This window comes from Myxine glutinosa, chromosome 11 (assembly GCF_964187855.1).
Source record: "Myxine glutinosa chromosome 11, kmMyxGlut1.1, whole genome shotgun sequence".
NCBI lineage: Eukaryota > Metazoa > Chordata > Myxini > Myxiniformes > Myxinidae > Myxine > Myxine glutinosa.
In genome coordinates this window covers 125,192,222-125,213,673 of record NC_136271.1, presented here as the reverse complement: position 1 = coordinate 125,213,673, position 21,452 = coordinate 125,192,222, and the positions used below count along the sequence as shown (strand labels likewise).

The window sequence follows — 21,452 nt, the reverse complement described above, 5'->3', positions numbered from 1 at the left end:
TCTAAATAGGTGGTTCAATTGGAGACAAAGAAACAAAACAATACATTTTGAAAGCCCCATGTCTCCATTTTGCAGGCTCCCAGTTTCTCTATTTGTGACAGTATGATCAACAAGTGTTTTTAAAATGTCAGGTATAAAAAATACCTCTTTGCCGTTTACAAAGGAAATGTTTTACAACAAAATGGTACAAATGGTTCGAAACATGGGAAATAGGCCTTTTCGGGGCTCCCGTCTCAATCCCTGCCTCGAGAGGCCACACCGACGGAGAAATTGTATCATTCTGTCATCTTCCCTCTCTACCCTTGACAACTCAATTATTTGTACAAGTCAAGATTGTGTCGAGTTGATGTGCCTCGGTCCTTTATCAAGCATTTGTTTCGAATTTTCACGAGGGTGAGTCATTATTAGCAAAGGCACTTTTTGCAACAAGATGAACCTGGTGTTGGCTTAGCGGTTAGGGTGCGGCTTGGGATCCTAGGATCCTGGGTTCGAATCCCGGTCGATCGCTGAATTAACACCAGGAGGGGTCGACTCAGCCTGTCATCCTTCTGAGGTCGGCAAATTGAGTACCAGCTCACTGGTAATTCCCTGTGTGTCGCAAGAGGCGACTAACAGATTTGGTGGCAGGAAGGGGATCCGGCTGTAAAACATTGCTTCAAAAAAGGGGACCACGGTGCCCAAAAAATGCCAACCCCCACCCTGCTGGGGAAAAATGGCCTCCAAAGGTGGTTCAATGAATGTTATTGACTGTTAAAAAGGAAATAAAAAGTGTTTATTATACTTACCGACTCGTCTTTGTACGCTAAACTCTCTCCACTGAGATCAAATTAAACAATATATTGCAATAATCTGAGGAAACAATCATCATTCATTCAGCAGAGTACACAATAGGTTAATTGCAGTACATCGTTATATCTTTCAAACGTGCCAATCATTGAATGCCTGAAAGAGCAATTGGATACGCATTAGTAAAATTAATTTCCAACAATGAATGAACACAATCAATACGGCACCAGGGCGGTACTCACAGCCAATCATCATCATCGCAATGGTGAATATCTTCTCGCCATCCGTGTTCGGAGCAATGTTTCCAAAACCAACACTCGTCAGGCTCGTCATGGTGAAGTACAAGGCAGAGATGTAGATGGAGCCCTTCCCGGGTCCATCCTCCCAGCGACCGTCCCCGCTGGCGTTGTAGCGATACGGCGTGCCAAGACTGTTGCCCAGCTGATGCAGCCAGGCGTGTGGCCGGCTGTCGCCCGCCTCACCCAACGCTTCGCAGTCACCGATGGAGTACCATATGCAGGCGAGCCAGTGCGCGGCCAGGCCAAAGACGCAAACCAACAACACCAGAACGGTGGCACCATATTCCAGGTAGTGGTCGAGCTTCCGCGCAACACGGCCCAGTCGAAGAAGTCGTACTACCTTAAGGGAGCTAAAGAGGCCTGTAATTCCCTGGCCACAGAAAACACACACACACGACACGCACACGCGCACACACACACACCAAATAAATAAATAAATAACACAAGTTACACTGCACATATCGTTTTCAATATTTCCTCAGCAAACAACCCCGTGTAACTTTATCAAGAATGTTGAGAGAACAAATGAAGACCCAAAGGACTGTGTTGTCCATTTTTCGAAATATATCAAAAAAAACCATGATGACTGATAAATACCAATATTTGATACACGGTTTGATTTACAGCGACACATACAAGAAATAGAATAAATGGTTGTTAATCAATAACCCTTAATTAACGAGCATAAGAGAAGAAAACAGCAAAGGAAAGCTCAATACAATCAAAAAACATGTTCTTAATGAGGACAACAAGAACTAAACCAAACATCACACAAGTACAATAATAATTTATAAAGTTGAATAAAATTCATATTTTGTTAAATTATCAAGTTAAATTTATTCAGTTAAATATTTTAAGAAAAGAAAATAGGATATGTAGTGGTCATCTATATATTATATGACCAATTAGCGCTATTTCTGATATAGGTCTCAAATCAAACAGGTATTCAGATTCAAGATCTTGCAGCTCGATATCTGAAGGTGTCACCTGACTCCAATTTTATGAGTGGTTCATAAACCGTTTGGAGGGATATGAACTTCCCAAAAGATAACTTATTAAAGCTTACAAACATAGCTCAAATAAATTCATGCATTCTTCACTGAGCATTTGATCAATACAGTTTGAACAGTACATATACACACACACACATATATATATATATGTATTTATGGGGTATTGAGAGTAGATTGATGAGGGAAAAAAATGAATTTAAACGATTTCAGCATAAGGCTGCAACATAACAAAATGGGAAAAAGTGAAAGGGGTCTGAATACTTTCTGAATGCACTGTATATCTATATACAGTATATATACTAGCTGAGGTACCCGGCTTCGCCCGGGTTGAATAAGAATAATACAAATATACATGTATATTTTAGAGCAATATCACAGTACATTTCCTACATGACGTTTTGTCAATTTTCAATTTCTGAAAACCTCTTGGTATACAACATTTCTGGTTTTCTTACTTGGTGCCAAGACATAAAGATTGCTTGGTTTTCCAACCCTCGAGCAGCCCACGTACAGCTGGCCATGGGAAGTACCCGGCATTGCCGGGCGGGGGAAGGGAGGGGAGGAGGAAGGGGAGGGGAGGGGAACGGGAGGGGAGGGGAGGGGAATGGGAGGGGAGGGGAGGGGACCGGGAGGGGAACGGGAGGGGAGGGGAGGGGAACGGGGGGGGGGGAGGGGAGGGGAGGGGAACGGGAGGGGAACGGGAGGGGAGGGGAGGGGAACGGGGGGGGAGGGGAGGAGAGGGTGGGGAGGGGAGAAGAGGAGGGAGGGGGAGGAGGAGAGGGGAGAAGAGGAGGGAGGGGGAGGAGGAGAGGGGAGAAGAGGAGGGAGGAGAGAAGAGGAGGGAGGGGGAGAAGAGGAGGGAGGGGGAGGAGGAGAGGGGAGAAGAGGAGGGAGGGGGAGGAGGAGGGGGGAGGGGGAGGAGGAGGGGGGAGGGGGAGGGGGAGGAGGAGGGGGGAGGGGGAGGAGGGGGGCGGGGGAGGAGGAGGGGGGAGGGGGAGGAGGAGGGGGGAGGGGAGGAGGTGAGGGGGGAGGGGGAGGGGGAGGGGAGGGGGGGGAGGAGGGGGGAGAGGGGGGAGGGCGGGGAGGAACGGCTAGCTTGGCAAGCGATAGCAGGCTTTTTACTTTTATTTTTACCTCAACGAGGGCTATATATATAGTCCGTGCTTGAAGCCTTCAAGTTCAACATAAAGTTTTTTTATGAAAAAAATAGTGCAGATGTATAACAATCCACCAATGCAAGTTCAGACATGAATGCAGATCCTTTACTTTGCGATACAAATGCAATTCCCGCCATTTCCACTCACGATCAAGGCCTCCACAGTGATCGCGCCTCTTCTTCCTCCTACAACTTCGTCTCACTTCTTTCACTCAAAATGCACGAAATTCTGCCGCATGAAATTATGTAGAGGCCTCGTCGGGGGGATATAAGGTAGCTAAGGAAGGCGTTGTAACAGAAGAATCAAAATAAAAGTGGAAGAACAAAAGGAAATGGGAGCTATTCTGGACCCACAGCCAAACCCGACAAACCATTGCAATACACCCCGAACGTCCTATGCCGCCACAAACTACACCATAGAATTGCAGCTGTCGTGGTTTTTTTAAACCATTGATATTAAAATAAAACGTAGCCTAAAACCACCGAGATTTTATGCTGATTCCGAATCTGTGTCTAAAACTTTTCTCCGATGTGTAGTTCTTGAGTTATAAGCGGACATCCAGACAGACACACACACACACAGACACTCCTCCTTTATATGTAGAGAAGACATATATATATATACGAGTATATATATATATATATATATATATATATATATATATATATATATATATATATATATATATATATTTATTTATTTATTTATATTTATTTATTTATATATTTATATATACACACATATATATACATATACATATATATATATATATATATATATATATATACATACATACATATATACACATACATACACACACACATACACACATACATACACACACACATACACACACACACACACACACACACACACACACACACACACACACACACACACGCATGGTGTTCCTAAAGTTCTGGTGCAACTTTGAACTCTTATAACTTTTGATGTACACACGATAGAAACAAACTATAAATATGGTGCATGAAAGCATAATTCATACAGTCTTTACTAAACATAGTTCAGCTTTTGGGTTTCAACATAAATTCCATCTTTCGTAATACTGTACATCGTTCAATCGAACTATCCAACTTGTTCAAAGCATTCTGCAGTTGCTCCTGAGTAATTTCAAGAATTGTATCTGTGATTGTAGTCTTACCTTCATCGAAAGAATGTGGTTTTGATGAGTAAACAACAGTTTTACATCGCCCCACAAAATGTAGTCCAATGGGGACAGGTCAGGCGAACGAGGTGGTCAAGCAATTGGTCCACGTCTACCGTTCCACTTGTCTGGGACGACATCATTCAAGAATGTCGCACATTCGAAACAGTGGCAGGGAGCCTCGTCTAGCTGGTTCGAGGTGATATGTGAAAGATTTAATCACCTTAGTTCAGGAACCAAATGCGGTTATTGTGGTGTTTGACTTTATCATTGATGTGGAACTTACCTCATCAGAAAATATGAACTAGTCAAGAAACCCAGGGGAATGGTGGATTTAACAAGAGCAACAACAACAAAATTAATGACATTAACATCAACAACACTTGATGAATTGTGCTTTATTTGCCATTTGCAGTTTGTTTCTATCATGTGTACATCCAAAGTTATAAAAGTTTAAAGTTATACAATAACCTTATGGACACCCTGCATCCATGGGCCCCAGGCCCACTTTTTGTTACATTGCTTGTGGCTAAAAAAATTAAATTTATTTTGCAATTCTAAGAATGGGAAAGCAACATGCAGTAAACCCTCCATATTCACGAGTTCTCTTTTTGCAAGTTCAAGGATTCGCAGATTTATCAATGGATACCAATTCCTAATTCACGACACATCGACTTCCAGTATTTACTAGTTTATGAGCCCCCATCGCCCACAGGGGTGTGCAGATGTTGATACTGTACAGTGTACAGTATTGCATTTGATTTGTCTGTGAAGTGTAGGTATGCCACCCGCCCTGTCTTTCCTTCTCACATCAGTTCCTGTACTGCAAACACCTCGCTGTGTCTCTGGACTCACTCTCTTGAAATTGTGCTATTTTTTTGGCTTATTGATTGGACTTAGTCATGGCCTCCAAATGTAAGATTAGTGGGAAAGATGAGTTGGCTGGAAAGAGACAGTAGAAAGTGACGATACTCCCTCCTTAGATTATCCTCCTGAAAAAATAGACCGTATGACGTACTATCTTCATCACATCATCATCATCAACATCAAACATAAATAAATCTATATAATAATAGCGTAAGGACTCGACTTTGTTATCCCTTTTACGCCGCAGCCAGTGACCCGATGCCCACGGCACTAATGGATTTACGATCTACGAACCGCACTCTTTGTTTATCACGTACAGCCATACTCAAAAAATCTGAATTAGCCGACGTTGGGGCCCAAAAGCATCCGATTAACTGCCGATACGACGCCATCTTACGACGCCATCGTATTGGCGTCTGCTGGGCGAAGGTGAAGCAAGCCGTCCGCTGATTGGACAGGCGAAGGCAACAGCAAGCCGTCCACTGAGTGGACAATCCTGAGCATGCATTTGTGCCGGTGTCGTCGATCGCGGTGTACGCTAACCTCATCAGGTGGGTTTACCATAATTTCTACGTATACGCACTCATAGACGCACTCTTCATTCTCATCTTTCTTCCTAACTCTTACTCAGACAAGCAAATTCCCTATGCCATCCATAATGGTACACTCTATCCATACACCACATCCTCCCTTCCGTGGATGTTCCACGGGTTTCGGCTAGTAAATATATAAAACTTGTGTATTCTGTAATTTATTTAATTTAATCATTCTTCCATATTTCCCTTCTATGTTCTGTGTGCCCTGGGAACATAATCCCCTCTTTCCCATTAAACCAAAGTATCCGTATTCACAAATTCTGCATTTGTGTGTTTTCGAGGAATGTAACCCTTTTGGTTTAAATTTTCCCTAAATAAGGCTGACAGCTACTAAATGTGAAGGAATACTGAGAAAAAGAAGAGGAAAAAATCGCAAAACCTAGTCCTGAAACAAGGAAACCTCTTCACAGGACCACTGTGCAGGAGAGGGTAACTAGCAACCTGTATGTATGTACTGTATGTACTGTATGTATGTATATACCACTTACATACAAATATTGCGGAGAAGTACATACAGTCACGTGAAAAAGTAAGTACACCGCATGTAAAGTTTTGACTTTTTCAACATATTTCAACATACAGCTATTTGATCTTCATTTCAACAATATTTGAAGATAAAGGTGATATAATATAACAAATATCATGAAACATTTACATTTTCGAGTCCATTGTATAATTTAAATAAACATAAATGCAAATTTCGCATGTGGAACCGACCACCGACCACAGTCGGTGGTGTAATGGTTAGAGTGTCCACTCCAAGTCTGCGAGGTCTGTGGTTCAAACCAAAAGTCATACCAAAGACTTTAAAAGACTTCAAGCTAGCTGAGTCATACCAAAGGCGTCAAAAACGCAATGTGCTGCTTTCTTGATAACATTCAGCATTTAAAAGGATACAAACATGGACAATCCCCATAGGTTGGAATCCATTTGAGTTTTGTCATCAAATTTTCACCAAAGCTTCATTATGATAATATGGAGAAGGAAAATTAAGAATTTTGTCAAAAGGTCAAAGGTAAACATCACATAAAATCATAAATTTTTATCCAGTTGACCTGAAATTTCAAGGTACCATTTGAGCTCCCAGCAACGGTACCTGCCGGGCAGGGCTTCAATTGGGAAGCCCAAATGAAAAGGAAAAATATCAGAAATTTAAGGCTTTTCTTATTTTAAACGATTCATATAAACATCCATTGAATCATATCACACGCATATCATCAAAATCTAAACAGTACATGGCGCGATTTTGAAAAAAGATTGAATTCTGCAAAACGGAAGCAGCCGCTACACGTCTTTCTCAGTCGCACGTTTATGTGTGAAGAGTGCGTGCCGAATCTGTAACACAGAAGCGGCCGCTACACCTGTTTCTCAGTCGCTTTGCACACGCTGCCGTGTTACTTCGGAGCCGCACGTTTATATAGGAAGAGTTTGTCAGGAGTGTACGCTGCTCAACTCGCGAGGCTGATCAAAAAGAAGGGATACCTCCCAAAGTAGGTATTCAATGCTGACGAGACTGGCCCCTTCTGAAAAAAGATGCCCACGACAACTTTCATCTCAAAGCGCGAGGAGACAACATCGGGATCAAGGCTGCCAAGGACCGGGTCTCTCTTCTCCTCTGTGCAAATGCAAAAGGGGACTTTATCATGATACTCATGATGTTGTACCGTTCCCTGAACCCACGTGCTCTCAAAGGCAAGAACAAGCAAACTCTGCCCATGTTTTGTAGGGCCAACAGGAAAGTCTGGGTGACGGCAGCAATCTTCCTGGACTGGTTCCATAATTGCTTCGTCCCTCAGGTGGAGAGGTACATGATAGACAAAAACCTTGTGTTCAAGGCTCTCTTGCTCCTGGGCAACGCTCCTGGCCACCCCACGGATCTGGACATGGCTCACCCGAACGTCGAGGTGATCTTCCTGCCGCCCAACATCATCTCACTTATCCAGCCACTCGACCAAGGTGTGATTTCAACGTTTAAAACGTATTACACCCATCGCACCTTTCACCGCATTTTGGATGTGATAGAGTCCGACCCAGGGCTCACCATCTGGCAGTGTTGGAAGGATTTCAACATTGCCCACTGCAATGGCACCATCAAGGAGTCGCTGGAGGAGGTGAGAGCCTTCACCATAAACGCCGCCTGGCACAACCTGTAGCCACAGGCAGTCAGAAACATTACTGGCTTTCCCGATAACACTGAGGAGAGGCATGTGCTTGCCGGTTTGGCACGGCAGTTGGGAGGGGAAGGATTTCATGACATGCAGCCTGAGGATCTCATTGCCTCACATGGCGACAACCTGACCGAGGAAGAGATGGAGGCCATTATAATGGTTTCCGAGGAGGAGGAGGCGGGTAGTGATGAGGAAGAGTTACCAAGGTCTAACCTCACAGTCCAGTTCCTGGGCGAGTTGCTGCATGACATGCGGGCGCTTGTCGACAGGTTGGAAGATGGTGACCTAGTCATAGAGAGGTACCTCAAGTTCAAGAGGGGCTTGGATGATTTGCTTCTCCCCTACAAAGAGCTACATCGAAACCTGCAGCAATCTGCCAGGCAGCTCTCCATTACCCATTTCTTCAGCCCTACTCCCTCCACCTCAAGACCATCAAGCACCCTCTCCTGCCAACCTCTCAGTGTCCTCACCAGCATCCTCACCAACACCCTCAACTGCTGCCTCTGCTGCCCCTCCCTCAGCGCACGACGTTGCAGGACGATCATTTGGGTCATCTTCAGATTTCGAGGAATTCATCGGATTTTAATTCATCACCAAAATCATCACGACCATCATCTTCATCATTTGAAAGTTGTGTGTGTTTGTAAAATAAAAAATTTAAACGGTGCATGATGGTGTTGTGTTTTTTTTTACATTCACGTTACGGTATGGTTAAGCACTTGTAATAAACTGTAAGCGCAGATTTTCACGGATTTTGTCCTCTATTTGCGGATTTTCGTGACTCGGGAACCTATCCCCCCTTTTTCCATTGAAACAATGCCCCACTATTCGCAGTTTCGCAATTTTCAGATTTTCCAGGAACATATCCCCCGCGAATAGCAGGTCCCACGGTATTTTAAAAAAACCTGTTGAACATTTAACTTTCATATTACTCATGTATATTACTCATGATATTATCTCAACTTGGTTAGGTCACAGCTGCGATTGGCTGAATTATGTTGCCTGGCAACCATCCTGGTAACTTGACTTGTGTAAATAATATTTCAAAAACAATTCAACATTTAGCTTTCATATTACACAGATCTATTGCTCATACCATCCAAAAGGTGGGGGACCTACTAGTCTAGTAGGAAGACTAGGTCCCCCTGCACCCCCCGGATATATACTTCTAATCAGTGTTTCTAGATTGGAAAAAATGTGTAGAAAATGACTAGCTATGGCCCCAAGCTGAAAAAATGTCCCACATACCATTTTTATGCAAATTACTGCTGCCATTATCAAAAAAACGATTTTTGACATATCTCAGCCAATATTGCAGATAATTGAAAAATGAAGGTGTCTAGACCCATGTTTTGAAGGGCATAGATCATGATAGAACTATTCATAACATGATTACATGTGTCTATGGTATACTAGTATGCTAATTAGTGCTTTATTTACAAAATAATCACAGTTTTACGAAATAATAGACTCATATTAAGGTCCGTCTACACAGACGTTAACACAAAGTTTTATTTTTCTAAATATTACAACTGTCAAAATAGTCCTAGCACTCAATGTGACCACTCTTCTCTTGCTTGTTTTAGATAAACATCATTAGCATTAGTGATTCTACACTGAGTCAGTCATCATCATTTTCATCGAAATCGTCAGAGTCAAACTCTTCTTCTCCTTCCTCTTCCTCCTCCTCTTCGTGCTCTCCTGTGTTCAGAAGATCCACCAGTGAGGTTGGTAGGATGGGACCACTGGACCACATTGGTTTCAACAGTCCTTCATCAGTCCTTATCCATCCTTGCTCCTCATAAGGTTTTGGCTTTTCGATGATAGGTTGATCGGCTCTTTTGTACAATGCTACGCGGTGGTTCACACGCTGGATGTGCGGCTTCAGGGCAGACTGGCATGGAGGAAGGCGAGCCAGATCAACCTTGGACTTGGATGTGAGGGTCTTGTCCTCTCCCACCATTTTTCGTAGCAGCTTGGCACGGACAATGTCCACTGATGACTCGCGACTCTGGCCGTACATCACACAGGTGAATTTTTCTAACTGCCTCTCCACCTCAGGGTTGGCATCCCAGTTGTCACCCAGTTCACCGAATGCCCTGTGAAACCTGGGATTCTTCTCCAGCTTTTTCAAGGGCCCGACTTTTCCCTTCCCTTTGAAGGCACTGGTGCAGTCTTCTCCGCTGAACACATAGTACCCCAGGAGAGTGGCACAGTAGTCCTCTCCCAGGGATTCTGCCAGCTCAGAGACGTTGACAAGTTGGCGATGCTTCCCTGACCCTGTATCCAGGTACACCGTCAGCTTGATGTTGTGGGCATGGTGGAGCAGGATCAGGAGGATGTCTGTGTCCGGTGTTCTGACTACAGGTGGCCAGCGCATTTGTCGGGCCAAAATTCATTTGGCCAGCGCCAGATGATGGGAAGGGCTTTCATGCAGACACCCAGATCAAATGTATTCAGGACCCATCTCTGACCCACCTCAGCAGTTGCTGCCTCGGAACGCTTCAGTAGCTCACGAACAACTGCGTTGTCTGTGATCGGTTGGTGGATAGGCGTGCAGTAGTCGACTGTTGATTTGCTGGGTGGGGGAGAACCAGTTGCAGAGGTGAAACCCCCTAGCCCAGGCACAGGCTGCAGGCCACAGCTTCCGATGTATCTGATGAAGAGCCAGATGTAGTACTCTTGCATCGTAGTGGCATAGACTGTGTCATTCTCTGCTGGCGGTGTGAATGATGAGCCTTCAGGGAACTTCGGGCCAACGCGAGTAAAGTGCAAGGGTGGGAGAGTTTTTGGTGTGTCGACCTTCAGGCTACGCTGTTGTGACCTATTGATGGTAGGTAGCATTCGGTCCTTGCTGCTCTCGAACCCGGGCTTGACCTCCTGCACCATGATTCCTCCAGCACTGTTTACAATGTTGCTGCCGTGCACACTGGTAGTGGTTTTATTCAAGTTGTCCCACTCACAGTGGAATACAAGGTTGCCCTCTCCTGTCACAATTTGTGGTGTACGATAAGTTGAGACTTCATCCAGGACCTTGGCGAGAGCAGTTTCCAACTCCAAGGCGAAATCGTAGCTCTCAGAGTGTCCAAGCCTGTGTAGTATTGTGGTGAGCTGTTTGCTTCGGAACAGGTGCCTTACAGTCACACAGAGGAGAATGTGCTTTGGTAACTTCCATTTTCCATCTGACACTGCACGGCACAGATCTTGTCCAATGGAGAAGACCAGACGCTTCACCTTTTCTGTCTCGATGCCCTCCTTGCCAGTCATTAGCACGCTGAGAAAGCGGACAAGGTCTGGAGGTAGGATGTCTTCAGGATTGAGCTCCATGTCTTCAGCTGTTGGTGGCCATGGTTGGTCTTTACACTCTCTGAAAGCCTGTAGAATACCCTGGCGAAGTTGGAGGGCAACATTTTGGTTCTTGTTTGTGCTTCCGAGTGTGAATGCTCGTGCGAGAGCATTGGAAACTGTTATGTTTGAGCTGTGCACAAGCCAGAAAGAAATGACATCACATTTGTCATGATCAACCTTCGTGAAGTGGATATGCTCCTTGATTGGGTCATTCTGTAGGCGTTTCAGTAGTTTCTCTGACCGATAATTTGAGTTCTCATATCCATTCAGTTTCAGTTCCTCGACATAGAGCAAGCGCAAGGAAGAAAGCTGTAGAACTTTATTCTGCTGGATGACCTGGGTTTGAATGTGTTCCAGTACTGAGTTGAATGCCTTTTCATGGGCGGCTGACATGCAAGCCTGCTCCTTTGGTGCTTCGGCTCTGTGAATCGCACGCTCATAGTTGTAGAATGCTGTGCGGAAAGCTTTAAAACATGACGGATGGTGTTTGGCCTCACATGCAAAGAGGTCTTTGTTTTTCACCTTTCGATGGAGTCGATAGAGACCCATTTTCTCAGCCCGTGTTTCGATTTGCTCCCATGCATTTTCTTTGTTTTTAAAGGATGGGAAGGTTGTAGGCCTCTCAGTATTGCGATGAGCATCTTTGGTCTCAACTTTCTCACAAAATATACACTCTGGCGGGAAGATGGGTTCAGCAGAACCTCCTGGTTTACGAGGAGAGTGATGCCATGATGAGGTTGATGGCCCTGGTTCTGTATCATCTCCCAGACGATGAAAGTGGCGGACAAAGTGCTTATAACACTTGCTGTGATATCCTACTCTTTCTAGGTCATCAGGAAGAGTTGCCGGGATCTGATCACATACTGATTGCATACGACATGGGGAGTCATGCGGTTGGTTGAAACGTCTATCCCGGATCTTTTGAAGCAGTTGCAGTTTTTCTGAAGCAGATCCTTTAATTTTACGGAGGGGAGTGAAATCCCCATGATCAGACATGGATGGTACATGAAGGATGCATGTAGGAGGAGAGCTTTGGGCTGCAGGTTCTACACTCCGTTTTCTTTTGGGCATGCTTGCTGTCGATGTCTACCATCACTGTTAAATGACAAATAAGAAATCACGAATGATGTTAAAAGTGCCTGTGAAAGGAGGCTCTGAGTTTTCAGTGAGGTAACAGAGGTTCTGAGTCATGTTCTACACTAGGGTACTTTTTAGCTGACTAAACCATGTTTAGTGGCATCAAAAGTGCTAATAGCTAAAACATCTAAATTCTTCCACACTAACGTTAGCTATCTAGGCCAATGAAACATTGTGCTAAGTTACTGTAGCTAGCTCAGCTGTCGTGCCTCTTTCTGGTTCAATTCATATACAGAAGTCAACAGATATGTCTCATGTTTGGCATTAACAAAAGTTTAAGTTACACCGACATTAGGAACATACTGTACATAGATGAGGCTAGCTTTAACGTTAGCTAACATGGTGCTAGCTGGCTCAGCTGTTATTCTGCCTGTTTATGATTTCATGCAGAAACTGAAGTCAAGAGTGTGAGTAACATTATAGTTAGCATCTTACCTGGCTAGATTGGAGGATGAATACCAAGAACAACACACAGATGGAATGGAAGACTGAACTTTCAACTGAGGTATTCAATAACATCAACGTTACCAATTGATACGAGCGCGCGACATTACCAATTGATACGAGCGCGCGAGCGCGCATGTTACATGGATGGAAATGTAAAATGGCAGCTATAGCAGCACTAATTTGGATCTCTAGTCTGTCATTTCTGCACTGTGATTGGATAACATAAAAAAATATGTTTGGGAGTTAACAGCAGGAGTTGGTAGATTTTACGTGGGCTGGGTGAGAAACCTTTAAATAAGCAAGTGAAAATCTCTCGCAATACAAAGTCAATGGTGGGAAGAAAAGTTGAGTGGTACCAATGTTACTGCCAATGTCCCGCCCCTATGCAAGACTCAGGAGCATCTTGTTGACATTTAACCTTGAAAATACCTGGGTTTAGACCCCTTATGTACCATGTTAAGTTATCTGCAGTATTAACGTATCCTTATCATTTGTAAAACTGATTATTTTGTAATTACAGCATTAATATGCATACTAGTATACCATAGACACATGTAATCATGTTATGAATAGTTCTATCATGATCTATGCCCTTCAAAACATGGGTCTAGACACCTTCATTTTTCAATTATCTGCAATATTGGCTGAGATATGTCAAAAATCGTTTTTTTGATAATGGCAGCAGTAATTTGCATAAAAATGGTATGTGGGACATTTTTTCAGCTTGGGGCCATAGCTAGTCATTTTCTACACATTTTTTCCAATCTAGAAACACTGATTAGAAGTATATCTCCGGGGGGTGCAGGGGGACCTAGTCTTCCTACTAGACTATACTGTAGAGTATCAGCTGCTTGTTTCTCTTAATTTATTGTTTGTCTACCATCTGGAATCAGGACTTTTTTTCTTTTTTACGTTGAAGGCTCCAGGCACAGACTATATAGCCCTCTTTGAGGCCAGGCCTTAAATAAAAGAGAAAAAGGTGTATGATAAAAAGTGTATGGTGTTTCTTTGCAAGAAAGATAGATTGAAGCTAGCTCAAGTTTGTGTGAGACAGAATGTAAGATCAGCAATCCCGACACGAAGAGTGTAAGATGGTTTCAGGCACCACTTTAAGGCTCCTAAGTCAGAACGGTAGTACTACTCTGGGCAGTTGCTGTCTACAACCTACTACCTAAAAATCCCTCTCAAAGATATTTCACGTGATGACATAAAGGATGAAAAGTGTGTGATGTTTGTTAGCGAGAAAGAGAGATTGAAGCTAGCCTGGTAACTGTAGTTTCACTGAGACAGAAAGTATGGCCACCAATCTTGACACGGAGAGTGTAAGATGGTTCCAGGTACCACTTTAACGCTCCTAAGTCAGAACGGTAGGACTAACCTTGGTGGTTGGTCTCTACAACCTACTACCTAAAAAACCCTCTCAAAGATATTGCACGTGATGTTGCAACATAAAGTTGGCCATGATTAAAAACGGGCTGTGGGATATAAAACCCTATGCACTCCAAGGATTGATCTTGTTCCTTGTTGAAGGTCAAACAATAGGTAAGCCTGACTTAGGAGAGTTCACCAAGCTGTCTTCAAGGCAGCTGTTCACCACCATCTCAAGTCATCCCCCATCCAAAACCATTGATCGTTTCTAAATAAGTTCAACAACACCCCACCCCTCCCAAAATTTTGCTTTGCAAGCTTATCCATCTTGTTCAACCCTTGCTTTCTCCCCAAACACTCATCGTTACCTGCATCCCCTGATTGTCCATCTCCGTCTACCTGCTCCCTCCGCCCTGCTGTTGGCGTCTCCTCTTTCTCCTGCTGTTCCCTTTGCTGTGGTGTGTCCTGATTTTGTATGTGCCCTTGCTCTTCCACGAGCCTGGACCTTGTATTTAAAAAAGGAGCGAGAGAAACAGTCCTACAGAGCCCAAATAGGTTGGCAAGAAGGTAGTCTCAAGACCTAGGCATTAACAGATAAACTATGCATACAATTGTGAAGAAGGATCTCAGTCTATATCCCAACAAAATCTAAGTGTCACAACATTTGAATCCAACAGACAATCCACGATGAAATAAGTCGCATTTCGACTGAAACACCTCTGCACATAATCAAAAACTTTTTTTCCCGCTGCCGTGAATGCATACATTTCAACGGAAGTTATCTGACAGCAGTCATTTTCAAGATATGAAGAAGTGTGAATGTCACCAATATTTCCATACTATGTTCTTTTAAATGTCTGTGTCCTTGTGTGGCGGTATTCTTTCAGCGCGTGCCGATGCATTCAAAAATACATATTGTCGTGTCACCCGCGATTAACACCGCAGGATGATGGATGGCCGATCGGTCTTACTCCGAGTCCAAGGCGATCAAGCCGAAAATTGGTGGTACTTTTATGGTACACGCGGGACGGAACCAAAGTGCTTACCTTTGACGGCCACCACATGGGTTATCCTCGGACCCACAAACAGAGAAACATGACACAACAAATAGAATGCAACAGTAATAAATTTAATGAAGTAAATCATATAACCAAAAATGAACGGTGAGGTAAAAACTAATATCCTAATTTGAGATGTCTCCATCAGACAAGAAAACAGACAAGGGGAGAGATAACAAAAATAAATTGTTTATTTGAGTCAGCCAGCACTCAGCTTGCTCAACGAGGCTTTTAAGAGCTCGTGCTCATCAAAGCTCGAAGCCTCACAGGTGGGAAGCGCACAAGATGGCTGCTCCTCGGCACCACAAACGTGAGGCCCTTTTTGAGGGCAGGCCTCCCTCGGGTTCCTCTGCCGTCCAGGGAAATATAACGCGGACCCACAAACTGCCACTAACACCTCCTCCTCACGATCGCAAAAGTCCACACGAGCTCCGCAAAGTTCTCCTCACGCTCGCACACGAGCCAGGAACCGCCAGCACAAAAGCGACCGACCGAGAACGAAGCCCATACACAACAGAGAGTGAGAGCGCTTCTTATTCCTCCAGATAAACGTTATCCAAATCGCTCTCTCTCTCAGCACCAACGCACCGAGCCAGAAGAGCCAGCAACCCGAGAGACCAAGACAAAAGTGACCACCCGGTAGGATAGCCAGCATGAGAGAGAGATTCTTCCTCCTCCATTCTCGAAGTCTCTCGATGACGTCCCCCTGACCACTCCTGAAACTTGGGGCATGGCCTCACAGCTCTTTCTTGCAGTGGAGCTTAGTTGCCGATTACGATTCCTTCGAGGCAGGGTTTATTTGTCCATTTGTAAGGTTCGGATCCTGTCTGCGGTGGTGGGGCGGAGTTTAGCCTGATCATGAATGTTTGGGCTTCTGTTGGCGATGGTGGGGTGGGGTTTAGGCCGATCAGGAATGTTCGGGTTTCTGTCGGCATTTATGCCGGTAGTTGTTGTTGTTGATTAACAACATGGGTTTCTATGGCCGGCTTGTTATAATTGTAAGAACACAGGGGAAATCACAGGAGGCAATCACATACTGGGGGGATAAATCTTAAACCCCAGAGATAATTTGCATGTCTTCATGCCCCCCCTCCCCCAACCCCAAGCCTCCCTCCCCCATGTGAAGAAGACATAAACAACCTTGAGCTCACAGTTTTTCTGCTTACATACATTTGAGATTGCCTTCCTACTCGCAAGCGGTCCATGCTACCCTACACAGTCCTATCTCCACTATGGTATGCCATCACCTACACCCACAAACGTAACAATATCTTTTAAATTAGAAGCGCGTTCAGCTGCGCTCTTCCGACACCAATAAACTTCAAAATTGGAAGTCCAAGGGTTCAATATCCCACTCCTGATCAACAAATGCAATGTTCAAGTTGCCAAAAAAATCAAAAGCAAAATCAACAAATATTTCAATAATGACAGATTCACATGTGGGGGAATGTAAAGAGAGACCCGAGACTCATATTCTAATCTTAACAGGGTTTATTTCTCAACAACAAAACCAGGGGGAGATTAACCCGACAGAGGTAGCATGACTGGTGAAGGAGAGGAAGGAAGATGGGCATTGCAACGATATATAGAGATAAATAATTGTTTACAAGAGAATAAAAATAACTCAAAGCGCCGCACACCAGACTCAAGCACAGACGGGGAAAGGGAACAAAAACGGGGTAGGCCTTAGCACTGGTTGTATGTCAACAAAGCAGGGAGGTGCACAATCATGAAGCACCATGAAGGCAAGGCAACAGACCAGGTGAGCAGAAACGAACCAGGAACAGGGACAAATAGGAGGATGGAAGAATCAGGGGGTGGGCATGCACTGGGCGAAAGTAGGATTTGAGCAGGCAGGCAGGACCACATGACTAGAGTCAAACACTCTTTTTCGCTCTCCTTCTCTCTCACGATTCCCTCCTCTCAGGCCAATCCTTTTTCTCAGGAGCACCAAAACTCCACACTTTCCATGCATAACCAACCACCCTCTCCTCCCTCTCGTGAGAGTCTGAACCAGAGAGCCTGAAGCTCCTCCCCTCCGGGGACGATGAAAACTCTGTCCTCTCCTCCAAAGCCACACCCAGTCCCACATGGTGATGTACACAAGGGACTTTACGTACAATTCCTCAACTGTAAGCCCAAACTACTTATTACAACGTACATGCATGCCCCCCCCCCCCCCCTCCATATGGTGCACATTTAAACAGAATTTTTGGTTGCCACATATTCGTGCATATTACATCGAGATTAGCTAACTACCCGAACACGGACTATAATAAATACTAATCTATATATTTATAACTGTACGAAGGTAATCTCTACGCCTCCCCCCGACAAACGCAGCAACATATATGTGTGTGTATGTATATATGTGTGTGTGTATATATATATATATATATATATATATATATATATATATATATATATATATATATATATATATATATATATATATATATATATATATATACTGTATTTATATACATATATATATATATATATATATATATATATATATATACATATATACATATATATATATATATATATATATATATATATATATACATACATATATATATATATATATATATATATATATACATATACATATATATATATATATATATATATATACATACATATACATATATATATATATATATATATATATACATACATATACATATATATATATATATATATATATATATATATATATATATATATACATATATACATACATATATATATATATATATATATATATATATATATATATATATATATATATATATATATATATATATATATATTTAGTACAACTAAAATACTTAGACTTCGATACTACAAATATTTAGTACAACTATTCGAAATATAATTTGTATATTTCAAGTCTCGGGTTGAGTCAGAATTTTTCACACTCGACCAACGCAGGAATTGAATTCCTGTTTATTAAAAATTGTGGATGAGTTAATTCCAATGCACTTCTACATATACTTGCATATACGTACATACACATACATATACATATGCTCACATACAGGGTCTGCCTAGCAGGCACGTAAGACATCGGCCATTATAAAGCTCGCAGTGTGAAGTGTGGAAAATTTGTTTATATATTTCTAAATATATATACTGTATATATATATATACTGTATATATATGTATATATATATATATAAGTAGGTGATAAATGTTGCTTCTGGGACACCTCCGTTTAACATGGGAAATCCCTATCTAATGTCATTTACCCCCCTGTCTTTTTCAAAAATCATAAACACCTCTATTTCTCCCTCTATGAACCTATAATCCTTCTCGCCTTATGAACCTATAATCCTTCTCGCCTTATGAACCTATGATTTTCTTCCTTTATGAACCTATGATCCTTCTCGCCTTATGAACCTATGATTTTCTTCCTTTATGAACCTATAATCCTTCTAGCCTTATGAACCTATGATCCTTCTCACTTACATGTAATTTTTACCCTATTCCCCCCACTACCCCCTTAATGTAGTTCCTTAGACCACTCTACTAATGAGCCTATAAATATATTATCTCTTTCTAACTTTTTAAAGAGTTCCATTCTCCTATAGAACTCATCCCCATCAAGTATATTTATAAAGTATACAGGTTCCTTAACCTTTTGTTGTGAAAGTATAAAGTGGTATGTTTCACGGAGGGTTCTTGTTTGACCTCCTCCTCTCCCACATACCATTTTAAAATTATAATATTTATTATCCGATTGATAACCATTAAAGTTCTCACTCCACTCTAATATATTTTTCTTCCCGCCCTCCATTACCCCACTTAACAAATGAATACGTTTATCCGTCTTGAGAACCTTCTGACCAGTGATTCTCTCAACCTCTTGAATCTGATATTTTTCACATTCGTTATGTTTTCCATTTATATACCAAGGTTGATTACACCTCCACTCTTTAGTCTGGTTGATACTTGGTTCTATCATTTATATAATAGTAAAAAAGGCGGCGGTAGCCCGTTAAAATCCCTAACCCCCCTTTTTAACTTATCACTTATATATATATATATATATCTTATCACTTATATATATCTTATCACTTAAAACGTAACGTAACGTAACGCATCTTATCACTTATATATCTTATCACTTATATCTTATCACTTATATATCTTATCACTTATATACTTATATAACCATAAGGGAGACTATCAATTCCATTTTCTAAAATAAACCTCTTATCATCAAAAGCCCCCAATGCTTTCTTATTCACCTCTTCTGAATATAATTGATGTTTATAACTTCTTATTCCATTAATCTTTCTAAACTCTTCTTTCTTTGTTGTTAAACAGTTATAATAATCCTTAAAGTTTATTGTTTCTTTAATGACATTTTTCTTTACACCTTTTAACTTCTTATCAGTCTTTTCAACGTTATTCACAATGTATTTATAAGCATAAGCCTTTGACCTCAATCCCACAAATTCACTCATAACATTTCCTCCCAATTCATCCTTGAACTTTCCAATCACCTTTTTATTTTTAGAAGAGAACAACTCACTCTCTGGACTGTAATTATTATTGTCTCTGGACATTAATATCATAGATATTAATGTCCTTTTTCATGTCTGAATAAACATCATCAGTATTAATTTTCAAAATAAAACTATCAGTATCCATATACAACAATGACACATTATCCTGAAACTTTGATTTTAGATTAATATAAAAGTAATCATACATTAATGACTTTGACAAGTCAAGAATTGATGTTCCAATGTAAATAGGTTTGTCCATTTCAATACTCTCTTTAACCAAATGGATCGCACAAAAGTTCTCAGTAAAGACCTCAGCTTTAGTAAAACTCGGTCTATTAATTAATTTTGATGCTTGTTCCCAAGATGTTGCTAGTCTGATATTTTGTCTTTTCCTCACATTCTCCATGGTCTTACCAAAGACCGCATTATTCATCAATTTATAAAAGTCTTTCTCAAAATCTGTTTTTGACTCTGTTCTTCTTTGTGTATTAAAATCAATGTACCCCTTTAACCAATGACTTTGATTGAACTTTAGAACCCTGTGGATCTTCTCTACTCTTAGACCTTTTGATAAATATTGTCGCAAATTTCTTTGGTGTAGTACATAATTTTTCTTGTTATATAATGTAGTAAGTAATTTTTCTGTTGATTCACCTATATCAAACGATCGTTGATAATCACTCAACCATTCTTTCTTTGGACTTTCTTTCTCACAAGCAAATGGAAGATCTTTATGTTTGATATGAAGTTCTTCGGGATATTTTAAATCGACCTCAAAATAATAACCAACCTTTGAATCATCCAATTCTTTTTGTGTAGAGATACATACATCTTGTAAAACCTTTGTGTAGTCTTTTTCCTTTACCCATCTTAGTTTCCCATAAGGAAGAGCTTGAGACATTGCCCAGCCATACAAGTTGTTTGCGTCATAGTACATCAAGTAAGAACTCTCTTTCGTTGAATCATAATTTGGAAGATATTTGTTATTTGCTTTTGCGTATCTGCTCGAGCATACTTGTGAAATTCCACCTCTTTTTGCCTTTTCAATCATCAAAAGCATATCGACATTGGTTATCAAATCCAAAGCTTGTTTTGTCATTTTCAACATCGCGCTCCAAGCCAATCCAGGTGCTGTGTAGTAGTGAGCAGGATCCAATCCATATCCAGTGCGACAAACAGATCTAAAGGCTTCAAATACATCAGCCAATAAAAGCACATCAGTTTTGAGATACAAATCGTGATACTCGCCAAGATTCTTGATGTTATATTTTTCCCAAACATTTTGTGCGTGTACATAATCTTTATCAGATATATGACTGTTGTTTAATTTGTTATCGAAATTTTCTTTTAAAGGAAGTTGTGTTTCATTGAATCTCTCAAATGAGTCCATATAGTCATAGGGGTAAATTCCCTTTTGTGTTAGAAAATCTTTATCTGAAAAATACTCTGAAAGACATGGAAACTCTTTTAGATTTTGAACCAAGTTAGCCAATGAACTTGCCATGAATTTAAATGTATCAAGA

General features: G+C 41.7%; 1 protein-coding gene across 1 annotated transcript in view; it reads right to left on the bottom strand.

Annotated features, from left to right (window-relative positions):
- KCNH1 (potassium voltage-gated channel subfamily H member 1) overlaps positions 1-21,452 on the bottom strand; it is a 728,543-nt gene that overhangs the window by 429,381 nt on the left and 277,710 nt on the right. Inside the window, exon 7 of the mRNA XM_068131096.2 lies at positions 1,029-1,455. Within this exon, the coding sequence (XP_067987197.1) occupies positions 1,029-1,455 (427 nt within the window). The remainder of the gene's footprint in view (positions 1-1,028; positions 1,456-21,452) is intronic.